Raw genomic sequence first — 23,382 nt, 5'->3', positions numbered from 1 at the left:
CATGAGTGATACTCAGAGTTCCCTGTATAACTCAGCCTGCAGCCTTGTGCCTTTATATGGGGGGTACAGAACCCCTCAGTGACTGCTAATATCCTTATCATTTACAGTAGGGGGTACATTATCCCTTATAATACATGAGTGATACTCAGAGTTCCCTGTATAACTCAGCCTGCAGCCTTGTGCCTTTATATGGGCACAGAACCCCTCAGTGACTGCTAATATCCTTATCATTTACAGTAGGGGGTACATTATCCCTTATAATACATGAGTGATACTCAGAGTTCCCTGTATAACTCAGCCTGCAGCCTTGTGCCTTTATATGGGGGGCACAGAACCCCTCAGTGACTGCTAATATCCTTATCATTTACAGTAGGGGGTACATTATCCCTTATAATAATATGATACTAATGTGATCTAGAATTCTGGTGCATTACCGGAGCTGGCCAGTAGATGACAATATGTGATAGTTTAAAGCATGTAGCTCAATGTGCTGACACCATGGGATTAGTGAGATTATATAAATGAGGGTTAAATTTCATTTACGGACCGTTATTGGCTAGTTAAAGTACTAACTGGTGCTGCTAGGAATTAACAGAACTACTAGTATAACTAACAGAACTACTAGTATAACTAACGTAACTACACTCACACAGCATTTCCTTTTAAATCATCTCCCAGAATGCACTACATTAGAACCCTTATTCTCTAATTACTCCCCAACTGTTGAGGGTAAAAGGGAATGGGAGGCTGAAACATGAGGGGAAAAGGGAATGGGAGGCTGAAACATGAGGGTAAAAGGGAATGGGAGGCTGAAACATGAGGGAAAAAGGGAATGGGAGGCTGAAACATGAGGGGAAAAGGGAATGGGAGGCTGAAACATGAGGGGAAAAGGGGAATTAGTCCCACTGTTTGGGGTCTATGAAACCCATTACAATAAGCATATATATGGTATACAGTTGTGTGTAGGGCAGCAAGTCAGCCTGTTACTTTCCTCTGCTCACAGAAGCTGCCATAATGTTTGTTACTTTTCATTGTAATGCCCTCACTTAACCGACAGCTTCCTCGTAGGGCTCTAACTAACTCATGGCCCCCCTCGGGCCCCCCTAGATGCGCCAGCAGCTTCTTACATACAGTTGACCCCCTATTGCTAGGTACCCCCAGATGCCAGCCATTTCTGACTGACCCACCGCGCTCTGGCAGACTGGTAAGAGAGCAGGATGCAGAGCCAGTTGGCAGTGAGAGAAAGCAGATGGGTGCATTGATACGAGCCTACCTGGTGTGTAACGCTCATGGTGTCCCCATGGAGGGCCTCAGCCAGGCTCAGTTTTCGGGAGGGCTGTACAGGTCAAAACTGCCTGCCCAATGCCAGACTCTGTTAGATTATGTATTGCATATTATGTGCTGTAACCCCCCCTAACTATACAGAGCCCCCTGTCAGCGTATTATGTGCAGTAACCCCCCTAACTATACAGAGCCCCCTGTCAGCGTATTATGTGCCGTAACCCCCTAACTATACAGAGCCCCCTGTCAGTGTATTATGTGCTGTAACCCCCCTAACTATACAGAGCCCCCTGTCAGTGTATTATGTGCCGTAACCCCCTAACTATACAGAGACCCCTGTCAGTGTATTATGTGCTGTAACCCCCCTAACTATACAGAGACCCCTGTCAGTGTATTATGTGCCGTAACCCCCCTAACTATACAGAGCCCCCTGTCAGCGTATTATGTGCCGTAACCCCCTAACTATACAGAGCCCCCTGTCAGTGTATTATGTGCTGTAACCCCCCTAACTATACAGAGACCCCTGTCAGTGTATTATGTGCCGTAACCCCCCTAACTATACAGAGCCCCCTGTCAGTGTATTATGTGCCGTAACCCCCTAACTATACAGAGCCCCCTGTCAGTGTATTATGTGCCGTAACCCCCCTAACTATACAGAGCCCCTGTCAGTGTATTATGTGCCGTAACCCCCCCTAACTATACAGAGCCCCCTGTCAGCGTATTATGTGCCGTAACCCCCCTAACTATACAGAGCCCCTGTCAGTGTATTATGTGCCATAACCCCCCTAACTATACAGAGCCCCCTGTCAGTGTATTATGTGCCGTAACCCCCCCTAACTATACAGAGCCCCCTGTCAGTGTATTATGTGCCGTAACCCCCCTAACTATACAGAGACCCCTGTCAGCGTATTATGTGCCGTAACCCCCCCAACTATACAGAGCCCCCTGTCAGTGTATTATGTGCCATAACCCCCCCAACTATACAGAGACCCCTGTCAGTGTATTATGTGCCGTAACCCCCCCTAACTATACAGAGACCCCCAGAAAACACATTTATCTCACACAATTTCTTGTGTACAAAGGCAAGTCACCCCAAATAGGAACACCTAAGGGCTACTGAACAGTTTGATGCCCCATATGCATAAATATACCAAAGTCTGCGGTATGTACTGACCCCAAAATGAAATAGTGCATTTGGATTTCTCGCCTGCCAACTCAGATTTTGCACACAGAGCCCCCTGTCAGTGTATTATGTGCTGTGACCCCCCCAACTATACAGAGCCCCCTGTCAGTGTATTATGTGCCGTAACCCCCCCAACTATACAGAGCCCCCTGTCAGTGTATTATGTGCCGTAACCCTCCTAACTATACAGAGACACCTGTCAGCGTATTATGTGCCGTAACCCCCCCTAACTATACAGAGACCCCTGTTAGTGTATTATGTGCCGTAACCCCCCCTAACTATACAGAGACCCCCAGAAAACACATTTATCTCACACAATTTCTTGTGTACAAAGGCAAGTCACCCCAAATAGGAACACCTAAGGGCTACTGAACAGTTTCATGCCCAATATGCATAGATATACCAAAGTCTGTGGCATGTACTGACCCCAAAATTAAAATAGCGTATATGGATTTCTCGCCTGCCAACTCAGCTTTTGCACACAGAGCCCCCTGTCAGCGTATTATGTGCCGTAACCCCCCCTCACTATACAGAGCCCCCTGTCAGCGTATTTTGTGCCGTAACCCCCCCTCACTATACAGAGCCCCCTGTCAGCGTATTATGTGCCGTACCCCCCCTAACTATACAGAGACCCCTGTCAGCGTATTATGTGCCGTAACCCCCCCTCACTATACAGAGCACCCTGTCAGCGTATTATGTGCCGTAACCCCCTCACTATACAGAGCCCCCTGTCAGCGTATTATGTGCCGTAACCCCCCCTAACTGTACAGAGCCCCCTGTCAGTGTATTATGTGCCGTAACCCCCCTAACTATACAGAGCACCCTGTCACAGAGCCCCCTGTCAGCGTATTATGTGCCGTAACCCCCCCTCACTATACAGAGCCCCCTGTCAGCGTATTATGTGCCGTAACCCCCCCAACTATACAGAGCCCCCTGTCAGCGTATTATGTGCCGTAACCCCCCAACTATACAGAGCCCCCTGTCAGTGTATTATGTGCCGTAACCCCCCAACTATACAGAGCCCCCTGTCAGCGTATTATGTGCCATAACCCCCCTAACTATACAGAGCCCCCTGTCAGCGTATTATGTGCTGTAACCCCCTCACTATACAGAGCCCCCTGTCAGCGTATTATGTGCCGTAACCCCCCCAACTATACAGAGCCCCCTGTCAGCGTATTATGTGCCGTAACACCCCCTAACTATACAAAGCCCCTGTCAGCGTATTATGTGCCATAACCCCCTCACTATACAGAGCCCCCTGTCAGCGTATTATGTGCCGTAACCCCCCCAACTATACAGAGCCCCCTGTCAGCGTATTATGTGCCGTAACACCCCCTAACTATACAGAGCCCCCTGTCAGCCTATTATGTGCCGTAACCCCCCTAACTATTCAGAGCCCCCTGTCAGTGTATTATGTGCCGTAACCCCCCTAACTATACAGAGCCCCTTTTCAGTGTATTATGTGCCGTAACCCCCCTAACTATACAGAGCCCCCTGTCAGCGTATTATGTGCCGTAACCCCCCCTAACTATACAGAGACCCCTGTTAGTGTATTATGTGCCGTAACCCCCCCTAACTATACAGAGACCCCCAGAAAACACATTTATCTCACACAATTTCTTGTGTACAAAGGCAAGTCACCCCAAATAGGAACACCTAAGGGCTACTGAACAGTTTCATGCCCAATATGCATAGATATACCAAAGTCTGTGGCATGTACTGACCCCAAAATTAAAATAGCGTATATGGATTTCTCGCCTGCCAACTCAGCTTTTGCACACAGAGCCCCCTGTCAGCGTATTATGTGCCGTAACCCCCCCTCACTATACAGAGCCCCCTGTCAGCGTATTATGTGCCGTAACCCCCCCTCACTATACAGAGCCCCCTGTCAGCGTATTATGTGCCGTAACCCCCCTAACTATACAGAGACCCCTGTCAGCGTATTATGTGCCGTAACCCCCCCTAACTATACAGAGCCCCTTTTCAGTGTATTATGTGCCGTAACCCCCCTAACTATACAGAGCCCCCTGTCAGCGTATTATGTGCCGTAACCCCCTCACTATACAGAGCCCCCTGTCAGTGTATTATGTGCCGTAACCCCCCTCACTATACAGAGCCCCCTGTCAGCGTATTATGTGCCATAACCCCCCTAACTATACAGAGCCCCCTGTCAGCGTATTATCTGCCGTAACCCCCTCACTATACAGAGCCCCCTGTCAGCGTATTATGTGCCGTAACCCCCCCAACTATACAGAGCCCCCTGTCAGCGTATTATGTGCCGTAACACCCCCTAACTATACAGAGCCCCCTGTCAGTGTATTATGTGCCGTAACCCACCAACTATACAGAGCCCCGTCACCGTAATATGTGCCGTAACCCCCTAACTATACAGAGCCCCCTGTCAGCGTATTATCTGCTGTAACCCCCTCACTATACAGAGCCCCCTGTCAGTGTATTATGTGCCGTAACCCCCTCACTGTACAGAGCCCCCTGTCAGCGTATTATGTGCCGTAACCCCCCCTAACTATACAGAGCCCCCCTGTCAGCGTATTATGTGCCGTAACCCCCCCTAACTATACAGAGTCCCCTGTCAGCATATTATGTTTCCGTAACCCCCTCACTATACAGAGCCCCCTGTCAGAGTATTATGTGCTGTAACCCCCCAACTATACAGAGCCCCGTCAGCGTAATATGTGCCGTAACACCGCCTAACTATACAGAGCCCCCTGTCAGCGTATTATGTGCCGTAACCCCCCCTAACTATACAGAGGCCCCTGTCAGCGTATTATGTGCCGTAACACCCCCTAACTATATAGAGCCCCCTGTCAGCGTATTATGTGCCGTAACACCGCCTAACTATACAGAGCCCCCTGTCAGCGTATTATGTGCCGTAATCCCCCTAACTATACAGAGCCCCCTGTCAGTGTATTATGTGCCGTAACCCCCCCTAACTATACAGAGCCCCCTGTCAGCGTATTATGTGCCATAACCCCCTCACTGTACAGAGCCCCCTGTCAGCGTATTATGTGCCGTAACACCGCCTAACTATACAGAGCCCCCTGTCAGCGTATTATGTGCCGTAATCCCCCTAACTATACAGAGCCCCCTGTCAGTGTATTATGTGCCGTAACCCCCCCTAACTATACAGAGCCCCCTGTCAGCGTATTATGTTGCCATAACCCCCTCACTGTACAGAGCCCCCTGTCAGCGTATTATGTGCCGTAACACCGCCTAACTATACAGAGCCCCCTGTCAGCGTATTATGTGCCGTAATCCCCCTAACTATACAGAGCCCCCTGTCAGTGTATTATGTGCCGTAACCCCCCCTAACTATACAGAGCCCCCTGTCAGCGTATTATGTGCCATAACCCCCTCACTGTACAGAGCCCCTGTCAGCGTATTATGTGCCGTAACCCCCCTAACTATACAGAGCCCCCTGTCAGCGTATTATGTGCCGTAACCCCCCCTAACTATACAGAGTCCCCTGTCAGCATATTATGTTCCGTAACCCCCTCACTATACAGAGCCCCCTGTCAGAGTATTATGTGCTGTAACCCCCCAACTATACAGAGCCCCGTCAGCGTATTATGTGCCGTAACCCCCCTAACTATACAGAGCCCCCTGTCAGCGTATTATGTGCCGTAACACCGCCTAACTATACAGAGCCCCCTGTCAGCGTATTATGTGCCGTAACACCGCCTAACTATACAGAGCCCCCTGTCAGCGTATTATGTGCCGTAACCCCCCCTAACTATACAGAGCCCCCTGTCAGCGTATTATGTGCCGTAACACCCCCTAACTATATAGAGCCCCCTGTCAGCGTATTATGTGCCATAACCTCCCCTAACTATACAGAGCCCCCTGTCAGCGTATTATGTGCCGTAATCCCCCTAACTATACAGAGCCCCCTGTCAGTGTATTATGTGCCGTAACACCCCCTAACTATACAGAGCCCCCTGTCAGCGTATTATGTGCTGTAACCCCCCTAACTATACAGAGCCCCCTGTCAGCGTATTATGTGCTGTAACCCCCCCTAACTATAGGGATAAAAATGCAATAAAACCACAAAAATTGTGCAAATCAGTGAAACAATGAAATAAGTCACACAACAGCGTAATTAGTGCCCAGAATATTTGATCCAATAGTCACACTGTCAAAATAAACAGTTTTATGGAAAAGAAACTAAAAACAAAGTGGTAAAATAAAGGTAGCCTTTATCTGCCAACGACGTATGAGACACGTCGTTGGAAGTTAAAGCCTTTTTCTGCCACAACGTATCTCATACGTCGTTGGCAGAAAAAAGGTTACTTTAATTTACTGTATACTTTAATAAGGTAATAAATAAAAGATCAACAATTACTGTCCAAATGGAACCGGGTCAGGTGACTTCCAAGAGGGTAACACAGTAACCTGTACCTTTATACAGTGTGAGGCAAACAATATGGCTGCTGTATGAATAAATATATACACAGGAGGCATTAGCGGCCCCCTTATATATATATATAGAGGGGGAGAAGAACCAGGGACAGGCAGAGGCAGTGCTCAAGCAGATGTAAAGGCAATAACACACTGGGGGGGCTATTATTTGCTGGAGTTTCCCCAGTTGCAATAGGGATGTACAGGTTGTTTGCTACGGTGAGCAGCAGGGGTCAGTATGGAGTAGATGGGCAACCAGCCAGTTTGTGCCTCTACAATTAGGAACTGTATTTTTATTTCTTGGAAACTGTTGTGACTGTGCCTCTGCCTTGCCTCGCGGGGCCCAGTCTGACCCAATTACTGTCCAAACGGACCCGGGTCAGGTGACTTCCAAGAGGGTAACGCAGTTACCTGTACCTTTATACTGTGTGAGGCCAACAATATGGCTGCTGTATGAATAAATATATACACAGGAGGGATTAGCGGCCCCCTCATATATATATTTATAAGTAAATGTGGTTTATCAGTCCAGAACCAGGGAGTCCAGACAGTGACAGCAGAGGAGGAAGTGGTCTCCTGCAGATACATTTGGGTTTGTTGCAAAACTGTTATAACAGGAAAAAAAAAAAAGAAGTAAAAAAGCAAAAAAAAAAAAAGTTCTACTTGAAGCGACTGCTGAGTGGGGGGGAAAGGGCCGGGCCGAGAGGCAGAAGCAGCTTCCTGTGTGGTTTTGGACATGACTTGTCTCTCCAAGTCTCAGCCAGCAATAGAGTCTTATAACCAGCCAGGAGGTAACTGAGCCCCGACACCCAGCCGGCCCCCCACCTTCATTCTCTTCCAACCTGCGGCAATGTGGATCCCTACAGTCATCGTGATCCTTCTTAGCGTGCAAGGAGCAGGTAGGACCCCCACCAACAATAATTCCATTATGTTCTTATTCAGGGGCTCCGATCTGAGGGCAGAAATATAGGAATTGTTGGGTGAAAATATGAAACCTAATATTGTTTATTTGTATATAATTCCTGGCAATTGGGGGTAACTGGCGCCCCTTCAAATTATTGTGCTTACATAGGCAGAGGGTCAGGTTTGTACTTGGGAAGGCTAAATAATGGCATCCATTACATATATAATACCCCAGATCCCACAGCAGATACTGTAAATACAGTGCCAATTCCATGTAAAATACCCCAGAACCCACAGCGGGATAAATACAGTGCCAATTCCATGTATAATACCCCAGAACCCACAGCGGGATAAATACAGTGCCAATTCCATGTATAATACCCCAGAACCCACAGCGGGATAAATACAGTGCCAATTCCATGTATAATACCCCAGAACCCACAGCAGGATAAATACAGTGCCAATTCCATGTATAATACCCCAGAACCCACAGCAGGATAAATACAGTGCCAATTCCATGTATAATACCCCAGAACCCACAGCAGGATAAATACAGTGCCAATTCCATGTATAATACCCCAGAACCCACAGCGGGATAAATACAGTGCCAATTCCATGTATAATACCCCAGAACCCACAGCAGGATAAATACAGTGCCAATTCCATGTATAATACCCCAGAACCCACAGCAGGATAAATACAGTGTCAATTCCATGTATATTACCCCAGAACCCACAGCAGATAAATACAGTGCCAATTCCATGTATAATACCCCAGAACCCACAGCAGGATAAATACAGTGTCAATTCCATGTATAATACCCCAGAACCCACAGAAGATAAATACAGTGTCAATTCTATGTATAATACCCCAGAACCCACAGCAGGATAAATACAGTGCCAATTCCATGTATAATATCCCAGAACCCACAGAAGATAAATACAGTGTCAATTCCATGTATAATACCCCAGAACCCACAGCAGGATAAATACAGTGCCAATTCCATGTATAATATCCCAGAACCCACTGCGGGATAAATACAGTGCCAATTCCATGTATAATACCCCAGAACCCACAGCAGGATAAATACAGTGCCAATTCCATGTATAATATCCCAGAACCCACTGCGGGATAAATACAGTGCCAATTCCATGTATAATACCCCAGAACCCACAGCAGGATAAATACAGTGCCAATTCCATGTATAATACCCCAGAACCCACAGCAGGATAAATACAGTGCCAATTCCATGTATAATACCCCAGAACCCACAGCAGGGATAAATACAGTGCCAATTCCATGTATAATACCCCAGAACCCACTGCGGGATAAATACAGTGCCAATTCCATGTATAATACCCCAGAACCCACAGCAGGATAAATACAGCACCAATTCCATGTATAATACCCCAGAACCCACAGAAGATAAATACAGTGTCAATTCTATGTATAATACCCCAGAACTCACAGCGGGATAAATACAGTGCCAATTCCATGTATAATACCCCAGAACCCACAGCAGGATGAATACAGTGCCAATTCCATGTATAATACCCCAGAACCCACAGCGGGATAAATACAGGGCCAATTCCATGTATAATACCCCAGAACCCACAGCGGGATAAATACAGTGCCAATTCCATGTATAATACCCCAGAACCCACAGCAGGATAAATACAGCGCCAAGTCCATGTATAATACCCCAGAACCCACAGCAGGATAAATACAGTGCCAATTCCATGTATAAATATCCCAGAACCCACAGCGGGATAAATACAGTGCCATTCCATGTATAATACCCCAGAACCCACAGCGGGATAAATACAGTGCCAATTCCATGTATAATACCCCAGAACCCACAGCAGGATAAATACAGTGCCAATTCCATGTATAATACCCCAGAACCCACAGCAGGATAAATACAGTGCCAATTCCATGTATAATACCCCAGAACCCACAGCAGATAAATACAGGGCCAATTCCATGTATAATACCCCAGAACCCACAGCAGGATAAATACAGCGCCAATTCCATGTATAATACCCCAGAACCCACAGCAGATAAATACAGTTCCAATTCCATGTATAATACCCCAGAACCCACAGCGGGATAAATACAGTGCCAATTCCATGTATAATACCCCAGAACCCACAGCAGGATAAATACAGCGCCAATTCCATGTATAATACCCCAGAACCCACAGCAGGATAAATACAGTGCCAATTCCATGTATAATACCCCAGAACCCACAGCAGATAAATACAGTGCCAATTCCATGTATAATATCCCAGAACCCACAGCAGGATAAATACAGTGCCAATTCCATGTATAATACCCCAGAACCCACAGCGGATTAAATACAGTGCCAATTCCATGTATAATACCCCAGAACCCACAGCAGGATAAATACAGTGCCAATTCCATGTATAATACCCCAGAACCCACAGCAGGATAAATACAGTGCCAATTCCATGTATAATACCCCAGAACCCACAGCAGATAAATACAGGGCCAATTCCATGTATAATACCCCAGAACCCACAGCAGGATAAATACAGCGCCAATTCCATGTATAATACCCCAGAACCCACAGCAGATAAATACAGTTCCAATTCCATGTATAATACCCCAGAACCCACAGCGGGATAAATACAGTGCCAATTCCATGTATAATACCCCAGAACCCACAGCAGGATAAATACAGCGCCAATTCCATGTATAATACCCCAGAACACACAGCAGATAAATACAGTTTCCAATTCCATGTATAATACCCCAGAACCCACAGCAGGATAAATACAGTGCAATTCCATGTATAATACCCCAGAACCCACAGCAGATAAATACAGTGTCAATTCCATGTATAATACCCCAGAACCCACAGCAGGATAAATACAGTGCCAATTCATGTATAATACCCCAGAACCCACAGCAGGATAAATACAGTGCAATTCCCATGTATAATACCCCAGAACCCACAGCAGGATAAATACAGTGCAATTCCATGTATAATACCCCAGAACCCACAGCAGGATAAATACAGTGCCAATTCCATGTATAATACCCCAGAACCCACAGCAGGATAAATACAGTGCATATTCCACGTATAATACCCCAGAACCCACAGCAGGATAAATACAGTGCCAATTCCATGTATAATACCCCAGAACCCACAGCAGGATAAATACAGTGCCAATTCCATGTATAATACCCCAGAACCCACAGCAGATAAATACAGTGCCAATTCCATGTATAATACCCCAGAACCCACAGCAGATAAATACAGTGCCAATTCCATGTATAATACCCCAGAACCCACAGCAGATAAATACAGTGCCAATTCCATGTATAACACCCCAGAACCCACAGCGGGATAAATACAGTGCCAATTCCATGTATAATACCCCAGAACCCACAGCGGGATAAATACAGTGCCAATTCCATGTATAATACCCCAGAACCCACAGCAGGATAAATACAGTGCCAATTCCATGTATAATACCCCAGAACCCACAGCAGATAAATACAGTGCCAATTCCATGTATAATACCCCAGAACCCACAGCAGATAAATACAGTGCCAATTCCATGTATAATACCCCAGAACCCACAGCGGGATAAATATTGGGGGTGGAGCTTATACAAGTGTCGGTGAAAAAAACATTGTAACTGGGCCAACAAATGAACAGAGACTTTTCGGATACTACCTCTTCTGAGCCGCCACATTATTCACATCATTTTTCCACCCAAATTTCACACCCCGTTGAAAACGGGGAGGGAAATATCGCACCATTAGAGAAGCACGTCCGGTGAGTTTGTGGCGCACTAACAACATTATTGCTGGTTTTAAAATTTGACGCCATTTTGACAAATCTATAAAGTGACTATATACATGCCGTGAATTTGTTGTAGTGACACTTTTATGTTGGAAGACTGACCCTTTAGTCACTCGGCAGTAGCGCCACCGGTGGGGCAGATTATGGCCGGACAACAAGCGCTATTTCTGGCTGGCATTTATTTTTCCCAAACAGGAAGTGCTCCGGCAGCCATTTTAGGAGCATTGGCATTCTGATCTGAGCTGCTGATCTTGAACTCCTATATCAATCAGTGTTTGTATGTCCCGTGTATGCACCATTCTATTGTACAGCGCTGGGAACATGTTGGTGAATTCCCAATACTTCATAATGATGGTAATAAAATATATAATGGTCTGTTTTGTTCTAAGAAGCCGCCCTCCAAGAGCCTGAGATCTGCTACATTCTGGATGCCATCCTTTTCCTCTATGGTATTGTGCTCACAGCTCTCTACTGCCACCTCAAGGTGAGGGCAAGACTTCTTTTTAAATATCAAATTATTATTATATATATTAGGTACCTACCTAGTGCTACCAACCCCTATTTCTGTAGGGAAATGAGAGCAGGGCAGGCAGTAACCCTTCCAACCCTTTCCCCTGTCTCTGTCCCTATATATTAGGTACCTACCTAGTGCTACCAACCCCTATTTCTGTAGGGAAATGAGAGCAGGGCAGGCAGTAACCCTCCCAACACTTTCCCCTGTCTCTGCCCCTATATATTAGGTACCTACCTAGTGCTACCAACCCTATTTCTGTAGGGAAATGAGAGCAGGGCAGGCAGTAACCCTTCCAACACTTTCCCCTGTCTCTGCCCCTATATTTAGGTACCTACCTAGTGCTACCAACCCCTATTTCTGTAGGGAAATGAGAGCAGGGCAGGCAGTAACCCTTCCAACACTTTCCCCTGTCTCTGCCCCTATATATTAGGTACCTACCTAGTGCTACCAACCCCTATTTCTGTAGGGAAATGAGAGCAGGGCAGGCAGTAACCCTTCCAACACTTTCCCCTGTCTCTGCCCCTATATATTAGGTACCTACCTAGTGCTACCAACCCCTATTTCTGTAGGGAAATGAGAGCAGGGCAGGCAGTAACCCTTCCAACACTTTCCCCTGTCTCTGCCCCTATATATTAGGTACCTATCCATGTAGGTTATAATGTTATATTTGAGGTTAATGATGATATATCAGACTGTTGAGCATTTCCTATGTATATTCTTTTCTACAGATACAGACAAAAAAAGCCCAGAAAAACAAACCAACAGGGGCCATTTATGAGGTAAGCCATGTTTGTATATTTCCTATAGAGACGGTGACCATTATGAACTGTGGGGGGGGGGGAATAAATTTTCTGTAGTGGTTGCTCAAACTCCCTGCTTCTTCCCCTGTAAGCTGCCATCACAGTGTTTTGGTCCCACCCACTGCTTAAGTCACAGACTTCTTGCCCCTCCCCCTGTAAGTTAACATGAGTGTTCTAATACTGGTTTCTCCATTTGCAGCACCTAAACTACCCTGAAAAACAGATCTATGAAAAGATTGGGGAAGGGCCCCAGGTAAGGTTTCCTGTCTGAGTTACTGGATATAAGTATCACGGCATTGTTCCCCTAGCAACCAAGCAGTGGTGTGGTTAGAATAGAGAATGAACTGAAGTGAATACTGCTCTGTTATACAGATAGCTAGAATCTCAGCCATAAAGCAGGGCAGGACTGCTGCTTACAATGGGGGGGATCAGATAGGATCTGTGCCACTGTGACAGAATGCTCTGTTATACAGATAGCTAGAATCTCAGCCATAAAGCAGGGCAGGACTGCTGCTTACAATGGGGGGATCAGATAGGATCTGTGCCACTGTGACAGAATGCTCTGTTATACAGATAGCTAGAATCTCAGCCATAAAGCAGGGCAGGACTGCTGCTTACAATGGGGGGATCAGATAGGATCTGTGCCACTGTGACAGAATGCTCTGTTATACAGATAGCTAGAATCTCAGCCATAAAGCAGGGCAGGACTGCTGCTTACAATGGGGGGATCAGATAGGATCTGTGCCACTGTGACAGAATGCTCTGTTATACAGATAGCTAGAATCTCAGCCATAAAGCAGGGCAGGACTGCTGCTTACAATGGGGGGATCAGATAGGATCCTGTGCCACTGTGACAGAATGCTCTGTTATACAGATAGCTAGAATCTCAGCCATAAAGCAGGGGCAGGACTGCTGCTTACAATGGGGGGGATCAGATAGGATCTGTGCCACTGTGACAGAATGCTCTGTTATACAGATAGCTAGAATCTCAGCCATAAAGCAGGGCAGGACTGCTGCTTACAATGGGGGGGATCAGATAGGATCTGTGCCACTGTGACAGAATGCTCTGTTATACAGATAGCTAGAATCTCAGCCATAAAGCAGGGCGGACTGCTGCTTACAATGGGGGGGATGCAGATAGGATCTGTGCCACTGTGGACAGAATGCTCTGTTATACAGATAGCTAGAATCTCAGCCATAAAGCAGGGCAAGGACTGCTGCTTTACAATGGGGGGGATCAGATAGATCTGTGCCACTGTGACAGAATGCTCTGTTATACAGATAGCTAGAATCTCAGCCATAAAGCAGGGCAGGACTGCTCTTACAATGGGGGGGATCAGATAGGATCTGTGCCACTGTGACAGAATGCTCTGTTATACAGATAGCTAGAATCTCAGCCATAAAGCAGGGCAGGACTGCTGCTTACAATGGGGGGGATCAGATAGGATCTGTGCCACTGTGACAGAATGCTCTGTTATACAGATAGCTAGAATCTCAGCCATAAAGCAGGGCAGGACTGCTGCTTACAATGGGGGGATCAGATAGGATCTGTGCCACTGTGACAGAATGCTCTGTTATACAGATAGCTAGAATCTCAGCCATAAAGCAGGGCAGGACTGCTGCTTACCAATGGGGGGATCAGATAGGATCTGTGCCACTGTGACAGAATGCTCTGTTATACAGATAGCTAGAATCTCAGCCATAAAGCAGGGCAGGACTGCTGCTTACAATGGGGGGATCAGATAGGATCTGTGCCACTGTGGACAGAATGCTCTGTTATACAGATAGCTAGAATCTCAGCCATAAAGCAGGGCAGGACTGCTGCTTACAATGGGGGGGATCAGATAGGGATCTGTGCCACTGTGACAGAAATGCTCTGTTATACAGATAGCTAGAATCTCAGCCATAAGCAGGGCAGGACTGCTGCTTACAATGGGGGGGGTCAGATAGGATCTGTGCCACTGTGACAGAATGCTCTGTTTATACAGATAGCTAGAATCTCAGCCATAAAGCAGGGCAGGACTGCTGCTTACAATGGGGGGATCAGATAGGATCTGTGCCACTGTGACAGAATGCTCTGTTATAACAGATAGCTAGAATCTCAGCCATAAAGCAGGGCAGGGCTGCTGCTCTACAATGGGGGGATCAGATAGGATCTGTGCCACTGTGACAGAATGCTCTGTTATACAGATAGCTAGAATCTCAGCCATAAAGCAGGGCAGGGCTGCTGCTTACAATGGGGGATCAGATAGGATCTGTGCCACTGTGACAGAATGATCTGTTATACAGATACTAGAATCTCAGCCATAAAGCAGGGCAGGACTGCTGCTTACAATGGGGGGATCAGATAGGATCTGTGCCACTGTGACAGAATGCTCTGTTATACAGATAGCTAGAATCTCAGCCATAAAGCAGGGCAGGACTGCTGCTTACAATGGGGGGATCAGATAGGATCTGTGCCACTGTGACAGAATGCTCTGTTATACAGATAGCTAGAATCTCAGCCATAAAGCAGGGCAGGACTGCTGCTTACAATGGGGGGATCAGATAGGATCTGTGCCACTGTGACAGAATGCTCTGTTATACAGATAGCTAGAATCTCAGCCATAAAGCAGGGCAGGACTGCTGCTTACAATGGGGGGATCAGATAGGATCTGTGCCACTGTGACAGAATGCTCTGTTATACAGATAGCTAGAATCTCAGCCATAAAGCAGGGCAGGACTGCTGCTTACAATGGGGGGATCAGATAGGAGGGCACAAGGGGCAGGAGAGAGTATAGGAAACCCTGGGTGGGATGATCAGATCGCATGACTTCCCAGAGCTGGGGGGGTGGGGGGGGGCAGGGGGGCAGGGATGCCCAGTGCTGTGGTGAAATATTTGTTCTGCTTTTTACTGGCATGCGATGTTGCAGATAAACACGCCAGCTGCCTGATGTACATAGTAGTAAATACAGAGGATGGAGCGTGATTTATCATAATAGTAGCCAGGGCCCCTCTCGCTTGGGTTGCGCCATTCTCTTATGTTTCTGTAGTAAATTAATGTAATGGACCCCCCCTCCGTCCATGTTTCACTAGGGCTGTGTAGCATTGCCCCACCCAGAAGGGCGAGAGCACTAAGGGCCACAGGGGTCACACCTTTCTGCTTCCTGCCACACCTTTCCGCTTCCTGCCACACCTTTCCGCTTCCTGCCACACCTTGCCACTTCCTGCCACACCTTCCCTCCCCCTGTGCTTCCTGACCTGCTGGGTCTACTCTTTCAGCCATGGAACCCTCTGAGAAACCCCATCTGGAGGCCTTGACTGCTCTGCTGCCCTGAACTCACAACAGGGTGGATAACAAGGATTTAGCATCACTTCTAATTACGGCTGATGGGATGGATGGGGGGGGGGCGATACAGAATAGTCATTAGGGAATATGGGGGGATGATGATGGCGGGGGGATGATGGTCATTCCTGTGGGAGATTTTAAGTCAATGTGGCAGCTACTTGGAGAGTAAGATTAGTGTCAGTGAAATGGAAAGTGGGTGGTGGAGCAGAGCTGGAGAATAGATAGGGGAGGGGAGAGTGATGGGTGAGTGGGAAAATTAGCAGGTAAGCAGAATGGAGAGTGGGCTTGGTGAATGGAAGGAGCAGTGAGTGATGGTGGCACGGTTGGGGTGGAGCAGAGCTGGAGAATAGATAGGGGAGGGGAGAGTGATGGGCGAGTGGGAAAGTTTGGGGTGGAGCAGAGCTGGAGAATAGATAGGGGAGGGGAGAGTGATGGGTGAGTGGGAAAGGTTGGGGTGGAGCAGAGCTGGAGAATAGATAGGGAGGGAGAGTGATGGGCGAGTGGGAAAGGTTGGGGTGGAGCAGAGCTGGAGAATAGATAGGGGAGGGGAGAGTGATGGGTGCGTGGGAAAGGTTGGGGTGGAGCAGAGCTGGAGAATAGATAGGGAGGGGGAGAGTGATGGGCGAGTGGGAAAGGTTGGGGTGGAGCAGAGCTGGAGAATAGATAGGGGAGGGGAGAGTGATGGGTGAGTGGGAAAGGTTGGGGTGGAGCAGAGCTGGAGAATAGATAGGGGAGGGGAGAGTGATGGGTGAGTGGGAAAGGTTGGGGTGGAGCAGAGCTGGAGAATAGATAGGGAGGGGAGAGTGATGGGTGAGTGGGAAAGGTTGGGGTGGAGCAGAGCTGGAGAATAGATAGGGGAGGGGAGAGTGATGGGTGCGTGGGAAAGGTTGGGGTGGAGCAGAGCTGGAGAATAGATAGGGAGGGGAGAGTGATGGGCGAGTGGGAAAGTTTGGGGTGGAGCAGAGCTGGAGAATAGATAGGGAGGGGAGAGTGATGGGTGAGTGGGAAAGGTTGGGGTGGAGCAGAGCTGGAGAATAGATAGGAGGGGAGAGTGATGGGTGAGTGGGAAAGGTTGGGGTGGAGCAGAGCTGGAGAATAGATAGGGGAGGGGAGAGTGATGGGTGAGTGGGAAAGGTTGGGGTGGAGCAGAGCTGGAGAATAGATAGGAGGGAGAGTGATGGGTGAGTGGGAAAGGTTGGGGTGGAGCAGAGCTGGAGAATAGATAGGGAGGGGAGAGTGATGGGTGAGTGGGAATGGTTGGGGTGGAGCAGAGCTGGAGAATAGATAGGGGAGGGGGAGAGTGATGGGTGAGTGGGAAAGGTTGGGGTGGAGCAGAGCTGGAGAATAGATAGGGGAGGGGGAGAGTGATGGGTGAGTGGGAAAGGTTGGGGTGGAGCAGAGCTGGAGAATAGATAGGGGAGGGAGAAGTGATGGGTGAGTGGGAAAGGTTTTGGTGGAGCAGAGCTGGAGAATAGATAGGGGAGGGAGAGTGATGGGTGAGTGGGAAAGGTTGGGGTGGAGCAGAGCTGGATAATAGATAGGGGAGGGGAGAGTGATGGGTGAGTGGGAAAGGTTGGGGTGGGAGCAGAGCTGGAGAATAGAAAGGGGAGGGGAGAGTGATGGGTGAGTGGGAAAGGTTGGGGTGGAGCAGAGCTGGAGAATAGATAGGGGAGGGGAGAGTGATGGGTGAGTGGGAAAGGTTGGGGTGGAGCAGAGCTGGAGAATAGATAGGGGGGGGAGAGTGATGGGTGAGTGGGAAAGGTTGGGTGGAGCAGAGCTGGAGAATAGATAGGGGAGGGGAGAGTGATGGGTGAGTGGGAAAGTTTGGGGTGGAGCAGAGCTGGAGAATAGATAGGGGAGGGGAGAGTGATGGGTGAGTGGGAAAGGTTGGGGTGGAGCAGAGCGGGAGAATAGAAAGGGAGGGGAGAGTGATGAAGGTTGGAGGTGGAGCAGAGCTGGGAGAATAGATAGGGGAGGGGAGAGTGATGGGTGAGTGGGAAAGTTTGGGGTGGAGCAGAGCTGGAGAATAGATAGGGGAGGGGAGAGTGATGGGTGAGTGGGAAAGGTTGGGGTGGAGCAGAGCTGGAGATAGATAGGGGAGGGGAGAGTGATGGGTGAGTGGGAAAGGTTGGGGTGGAGCAGAGCTGGAGAATAATAGGGGAGGGGAGAGTGATGGGTGAGTGGGAAAGGTTGGGGTGGAACAGAGCTGGATAATAGATAGGGAGGGGAGAGTGATGGGTGAGTGGGAAAGGTTGGGGTGGAGCAGAGCTGGAGAATAGATAGGGGAGGGGAGAGTGATGGGTGAGTGGGAAAGGTTGGGGTGGAGCAGAGCTGGAGAATAGATAGGGGAGGGGAGAGTGATGGGTGAATGGGAAAGGTTGGGGTGGAGCAGAGCTGCGAGAATAGATAGGGGAGGGGAGAGTGGATGGGTGAGTGGGAAAGGTTGGGGTGGAGCAGAGCTGGAGAATAGAGAGGGAGGGGGAGAGTGATGGGCGAGTGGGAAAGTTTGGGGTGGAGACAGAGCTGGAGAATAGATAGGGGAGGTGAGAGTGATGGGTGGAGTGGGAAAGGTTGGGGTGGAGCAGAGCTGGAGAATAGATAGGGGAGGGGAGAGTGATGGGGGAGTGGGAAAGGTTGGGGTGGAGCAGAGCTGGAGAATAGATAGGGGAGGGGAGAGTTGGGGAGTGGGAAAGGTGGTGGAGCAGAGCTGAGAGATAGATAGGGGAGGGGAGAGTGTGGGTGAGTGGGAAAGGTTGGGGTGGAGCAGAGCTGGAGAATAGATAGGGGAGGGGAGAGTGATGGGTGAGTGGGAAAGGTTGGGGTGGAGCAGAGCTGGAGAATAGATAGGGGAGGGGAGAGTGATGGGTGCGTGGGAAAGGTGGGGTGGAGCAGAGCTGGAGAATAGATAGGAGGGGGAGAGTGATGGGCGAGTGGGAAAGTTTGGGGTGGAGCAGAGCTGGAGAATAGATAGGGGAGGGGAGAGTGATGGGTGTGTGGGAAAGGTTGGGGTGGAGCAGAGCTGGAGAATAGATTAAGGGAGGGAGAGTGATGGGTGTGAGTGGGAAAGGTTAGGGGTGGAGCAGAGCTGGAGAAAGATAGGGAGGGGAGAGTGATGGGTGAGTGGGAAAGAGTTTGGGTGCGAAGCAGAGCTGGAGAATAGATAGGGAGGGGAGGTGATGGGTGAGTGGGAAAGGTTGGGGTGGAGCAGAGCTGGAGAATAGATAGGGAGGGGAGAGTGATGGGTGAGTGGGAAAAGGTTTGGGGTGGAGCAGAGCTGGAGAATAGATAGGGGAGGGAGAGTGATGGGTGAGTGGGAAAGGTTGGGGTGGAGCAGAGCTGGAGAATAGATAGGGGAGGGGAGAGTGATCGGGTGAGTGGGAAAGGTTGGGGTGGAGCAGGAAGCACAGGAGCTGACAAGTAGATGAAGGAGATAGGGAATAAGGTGCAGTGAGAAGATGCGTAAGGTACAATAATACTAGAGAGAGACTGGGGATCAGAGGGATGGAGGAGAAGTAGGGTCTAATGAGTACAGAAGAGGTGATGGAGCAGAGAGAGTAGGGATGAGTGAGGATGGGAGAGGGGGGAGAGCTGTAAGTTCTAATGGGTAGAGAAAGAGCATGTAGAGTGCAGAGAGTAGCGGAAATAGATAGGGAGGGAGAGTGATGGGTGAGTGGGAAAGTTTGGGGTGGAGCAGAGCTGGAAATAGATAGGAGGGGAGAGTGATGGGTGAGTGGGAAATGGGTTGGGAGCAAGCTGGAGAATAGAAAGGGAGGAGAGTGATGTGAGTGGGAAAGTTGGGTGGAGCAGAGCTGGAGAATAGATAGGGAGGGGAGAGTGAGGGTGAGTGGGAAAGTTTGGGTGGAGCAGAGCGGGAGAATAATAGGGGAGGGGAGATGATGGGTGATGGGAAAGGTTGGGTGAGCAGAGCTGGAGAATAGATAGGGGAGAGAGTATGGGTGAGTGGGAAAGGTTTGGGTGGAGCAGAGCTGGAGAATAGATAGGGGAGGGAAGTGATGGGTGAGTGGGAAAGGTTGGGTGAGACAGACTGGAGAATAGATAGGGGAGAGAGTGATGGGTGAGTGGGAAAAGTTGGGTGGAGCAGAGCTGGAGAATAGATAGGGGAGGGGAGAGTGATGGGTGAGTGGGAAAGGTTGGGGGGAGCAGAGCTGGAGAATAGATAGGGAGGGGAGATGATGGTGTGAATGGGAAAGGGGGTGGCAGAGCTGGAGAATAGATAGGGGAGGGAGAGTGAGGTGAGTGGGAAAGGTGGGGTGAGCAGAGCGAGAAATAGAGAGGGAGGAGAGTGATGGGCGAGTGGGAAAGTTGGGTGGAGGCAGAGCTGGAGAATAGATAGGGGAGGGAGAGTGATGTTAATTGGAGCAGGAGGAGTAAAGATGGAGTGATTGTGATGGATGGGAAAGGTGGGGTGGAGCAGAGCTGGAGAAATAGATAGGGGAGGGGAGAGTGATGGGGGAGTGGGAAAGGTTGGGTGGAGCAGAGCTGTGAGAATAGATAGGGAGGGGAGAGTGATGGGGAGTGGGAAAGGTGGAGCAGAGCTGGAGAATAGATTAGGAGGGGAGAGTGATGGGTGAGTGGGAAAGGTTGGGGTGGAGCAGAGCTGGAGAATAGATAGGGGAGGGGAGAGTGAGGTGAGTGGGAAAGGTGGGGTGGAGCAGAGCTGTGAGAATAGATAGAGGGAGAGTGCATGGTGTGCTGGGAAAGGTTGGGGTGGAGCAGAGCTGGAGAATAGATAGGGAGGGGAGAGTGGATGGGCGAAGGGAAAGTTTGGGTGGAGCAGAGCTGGAGAATAGATAGGGAGGGGAGAGTGATGGGTGTGTGGAAAGGTTGGTGGAGCGAGCTGGAGAATAGATAGGGAGGGAGAGTTGATGGTGAGTGGGAAAGGTTGGGTGGAGCAGAGCTGAGAAAGATAGGGAGGGAGAAGTGATGGGTGAGTGGAAAGGTTGGGTGGAGCAGAGCTGGAGAATAGATAGGGAGGGGAGAGTAGGGTGAGTGGAAAGGTTGGGGTGGAGCAGAGCTGAGAATAGATAGGGAGGGAGAGTGATGGTGAGTGGGAAAGGTTTGTGAGCAGAGCTGTGAGAATAGATAGGGGAGGGGAGAGTGATGGGTGAGTGGGAAAGGTTGGGGTGGAGCAGAGCTGGAGAATAGATAGGGGAGGGGAGAGTGATGGGTGAGTGGGAAAGGTTGGGGTGGAGCAGGAAGCACAGGAGCTGACAAGTAGATGAAGGAGATAGGGAATAAGGTGCAGGAGAAGATGCGTAAGGTACAATAATACTAGAGAGAGACTGGGGATCAGAGGGGATGGAGGAGAAGTAGGGTCTAATGAGTACAGAAGAGGTGATGGAGCAGAGAGAGTAGGGATGAGTGAGGATGGGAGAGGGGAGGAGCTGTAAGTTCTAATGGGTAGAGAAGAGACAATGTAGGAGTGAGAGAGTAGGGATGAGTGAGGATGGGAGTGGAGAGGAGCTGTAGGTCTAATGAGTAGAGAAGAGACGATGTAGGAAAGAGAGAGTAGGGATGAGTGAGGATGGGAGAGGAGAGGAGCTGTAAGTTCTAATGGGTAGAGAAGAGACAATGTAGGAAAGAGAGAGTAGGGATCAGTGAGGATGGTTGAGAAGAGGAGCTGTAGGTTCTAATGAGTAGGAGAGAGTGAGTAGGGATGAGTGAGGATGGGAGAGGAGCTGTAGGTTCTAATGAGTAGGAGAGAGAGAGTAGGGACGAGTGAGGATGGGAGAGGAGCTGTAGGTTCTAATGAGTAGGAGAGAGAGAGTAGGGACAAGTGAGGATGGGAGAGGAGCTGTAGGTTCTAATGAGTAGGAGAGAGAGAGTAGGGATCAGTGAGGATGGGAGAGAAGCTGTAGGTTCTAATGAGAAGGAGAGAGAGAGTAGGGATGAGTGAGGATGGGAGTGGAGAGGAGCTGTAGGTCTAATGAGTAGAGAAGAGACGATGTAGGAAAGAGAGAGTAGGGATGAGTGAGGATGGGAGAGGAGAGGAGCTGTAAGTTCTAATGGGTAGAGAAGAGACAATGTAGGAAAGAGAGAGTAGGGATCAGTGAGGATGGTTGAGAAGAGGAGCTGTAGGTTCTAATGAGTAGGAGAGAGAGAGTAGGGATGAGTGAGGATGGGAGAGGAGCTGTAGGTTCTAATGAGTAGGAGAGAGAGAGTAGGGACGAGTGAGGATGGGAGAGGAGCTGTAGGTTCTAATGAGTAGGAGAGAGAGAGTAGGGATGTATAACTACATGCAGGATATTAGCTCCCCCCCCCATATAACTACATGCAGGATATTAGCTCCCCCCCCCATATAACTACATGCAGGATATTAGCTCCCCCCCATATAACTACATGGCAGGATAGTAGCTCCCCCCATTATAACTACATGCAGGATATTAGCTCCCCTATGCATTACACCTCCCCCCCATATAACTACATGGCAGGATATTAGCTCCCCCCCATATAACTACATGCAGGATATTAGCTCCCCTATGCATTACACCTCCCCCCCCCCATATAACTACATGGCAGGATATTACCCCCCCCCCCCCCCTATAACTACATGGCAGGATATCAGCTCCCCCCCATATAACTACATGGCAGGATATTAACTCCCCCCCCATATAACTACATGGCAGGATATTAACTCCCCCCCCATATAACTACATGCAGGATATTAGCTCCCCCCCCCATAAACTACATGCAGGATATTAGCTCCCCCCATATAACTACATGCAGGATATTAGCTCCCCCCATATAACTACATGGCAGGATATTAACTTCCCCCCATATAACTACATGGCAGGATATTAACTCCCCCCCCCCCCCATATAACGACATGTAGGATATTAGCTCCCCCCATATAACTACATGCAGGATATTAGCTCCCCCCCCATATAACTACATGCAGGATATTAGCTCCCCCCATATAACTACATGCAGGATATTAGCTCCCCCCATATAACTACATGCAGGATATACCCCCCCTATGCATTACACCTCCCCCCCCCATATAACTACATGCAGGATATTAGCTCCCCTATGCATTACACCTCCCCCCCATATAACTACATGCAGGATATTAGCTCCCCTAATGCATTACACCTCCCCCCA

General features: G+C 49.0%; 1 protein-coding gene across 2 annotated transcripts in view; it reads left to right on the top strand.

The window, feature by feature from the left end:
• The first annotated feature begins 7,599 nt into the window (after window positions 1-7,599).
• fcer1g (Fc fragment of IgE receptor Ig) overlaps window positions 7,600-23,382 on the top strand; it is a 26,583-nt gene continuing 10,800 nt past the window's right edge. The window contains exons 1-4 of one of the 2 annotated variants that reach the window (XM_031892022.1): window positions 7,600-7,779; window positions 12,008-12,102; window positions 12,861-12,911; window positions 13,132-13,185. In XM_031892022.1, coding sequence (XP_031747882.1) covers window positions 7,731-7,779; window positions 12,008-12,102; window positions 12,861-12,911; window positions 13,132-13,185 — 249 coding nt within the window. In that variant the 5' untranslated portion in view covers window positions 7,600-7,730. The remainder of the gene's footprint in view (window positions 7,780-12,007; window positions 12,103-12,860; window positions 12,912-13,131; window positions 13,186-23,382) is intronic. The other variant, XM_031892023.1, reaches the window with a different exon arrangement.

The sequence above is a fragment of the Xenopus tropicalis genome, chromosome 8 (genome assembly GCF_000004195.4).
Source record: "Xenopus tropicalis strain Nigerian chromosome 8, UCB_Xtro_10.0, whole genome shotgun sequence".
NCBI lineage: Eukaryota > Metazoa > Chordata > Amphibia > Anura > Pipidae > Xenopus > Xenopus tropicalis.
This window is presented reverse-complemented; position numbering and strand designations above follow the sequence as displayed.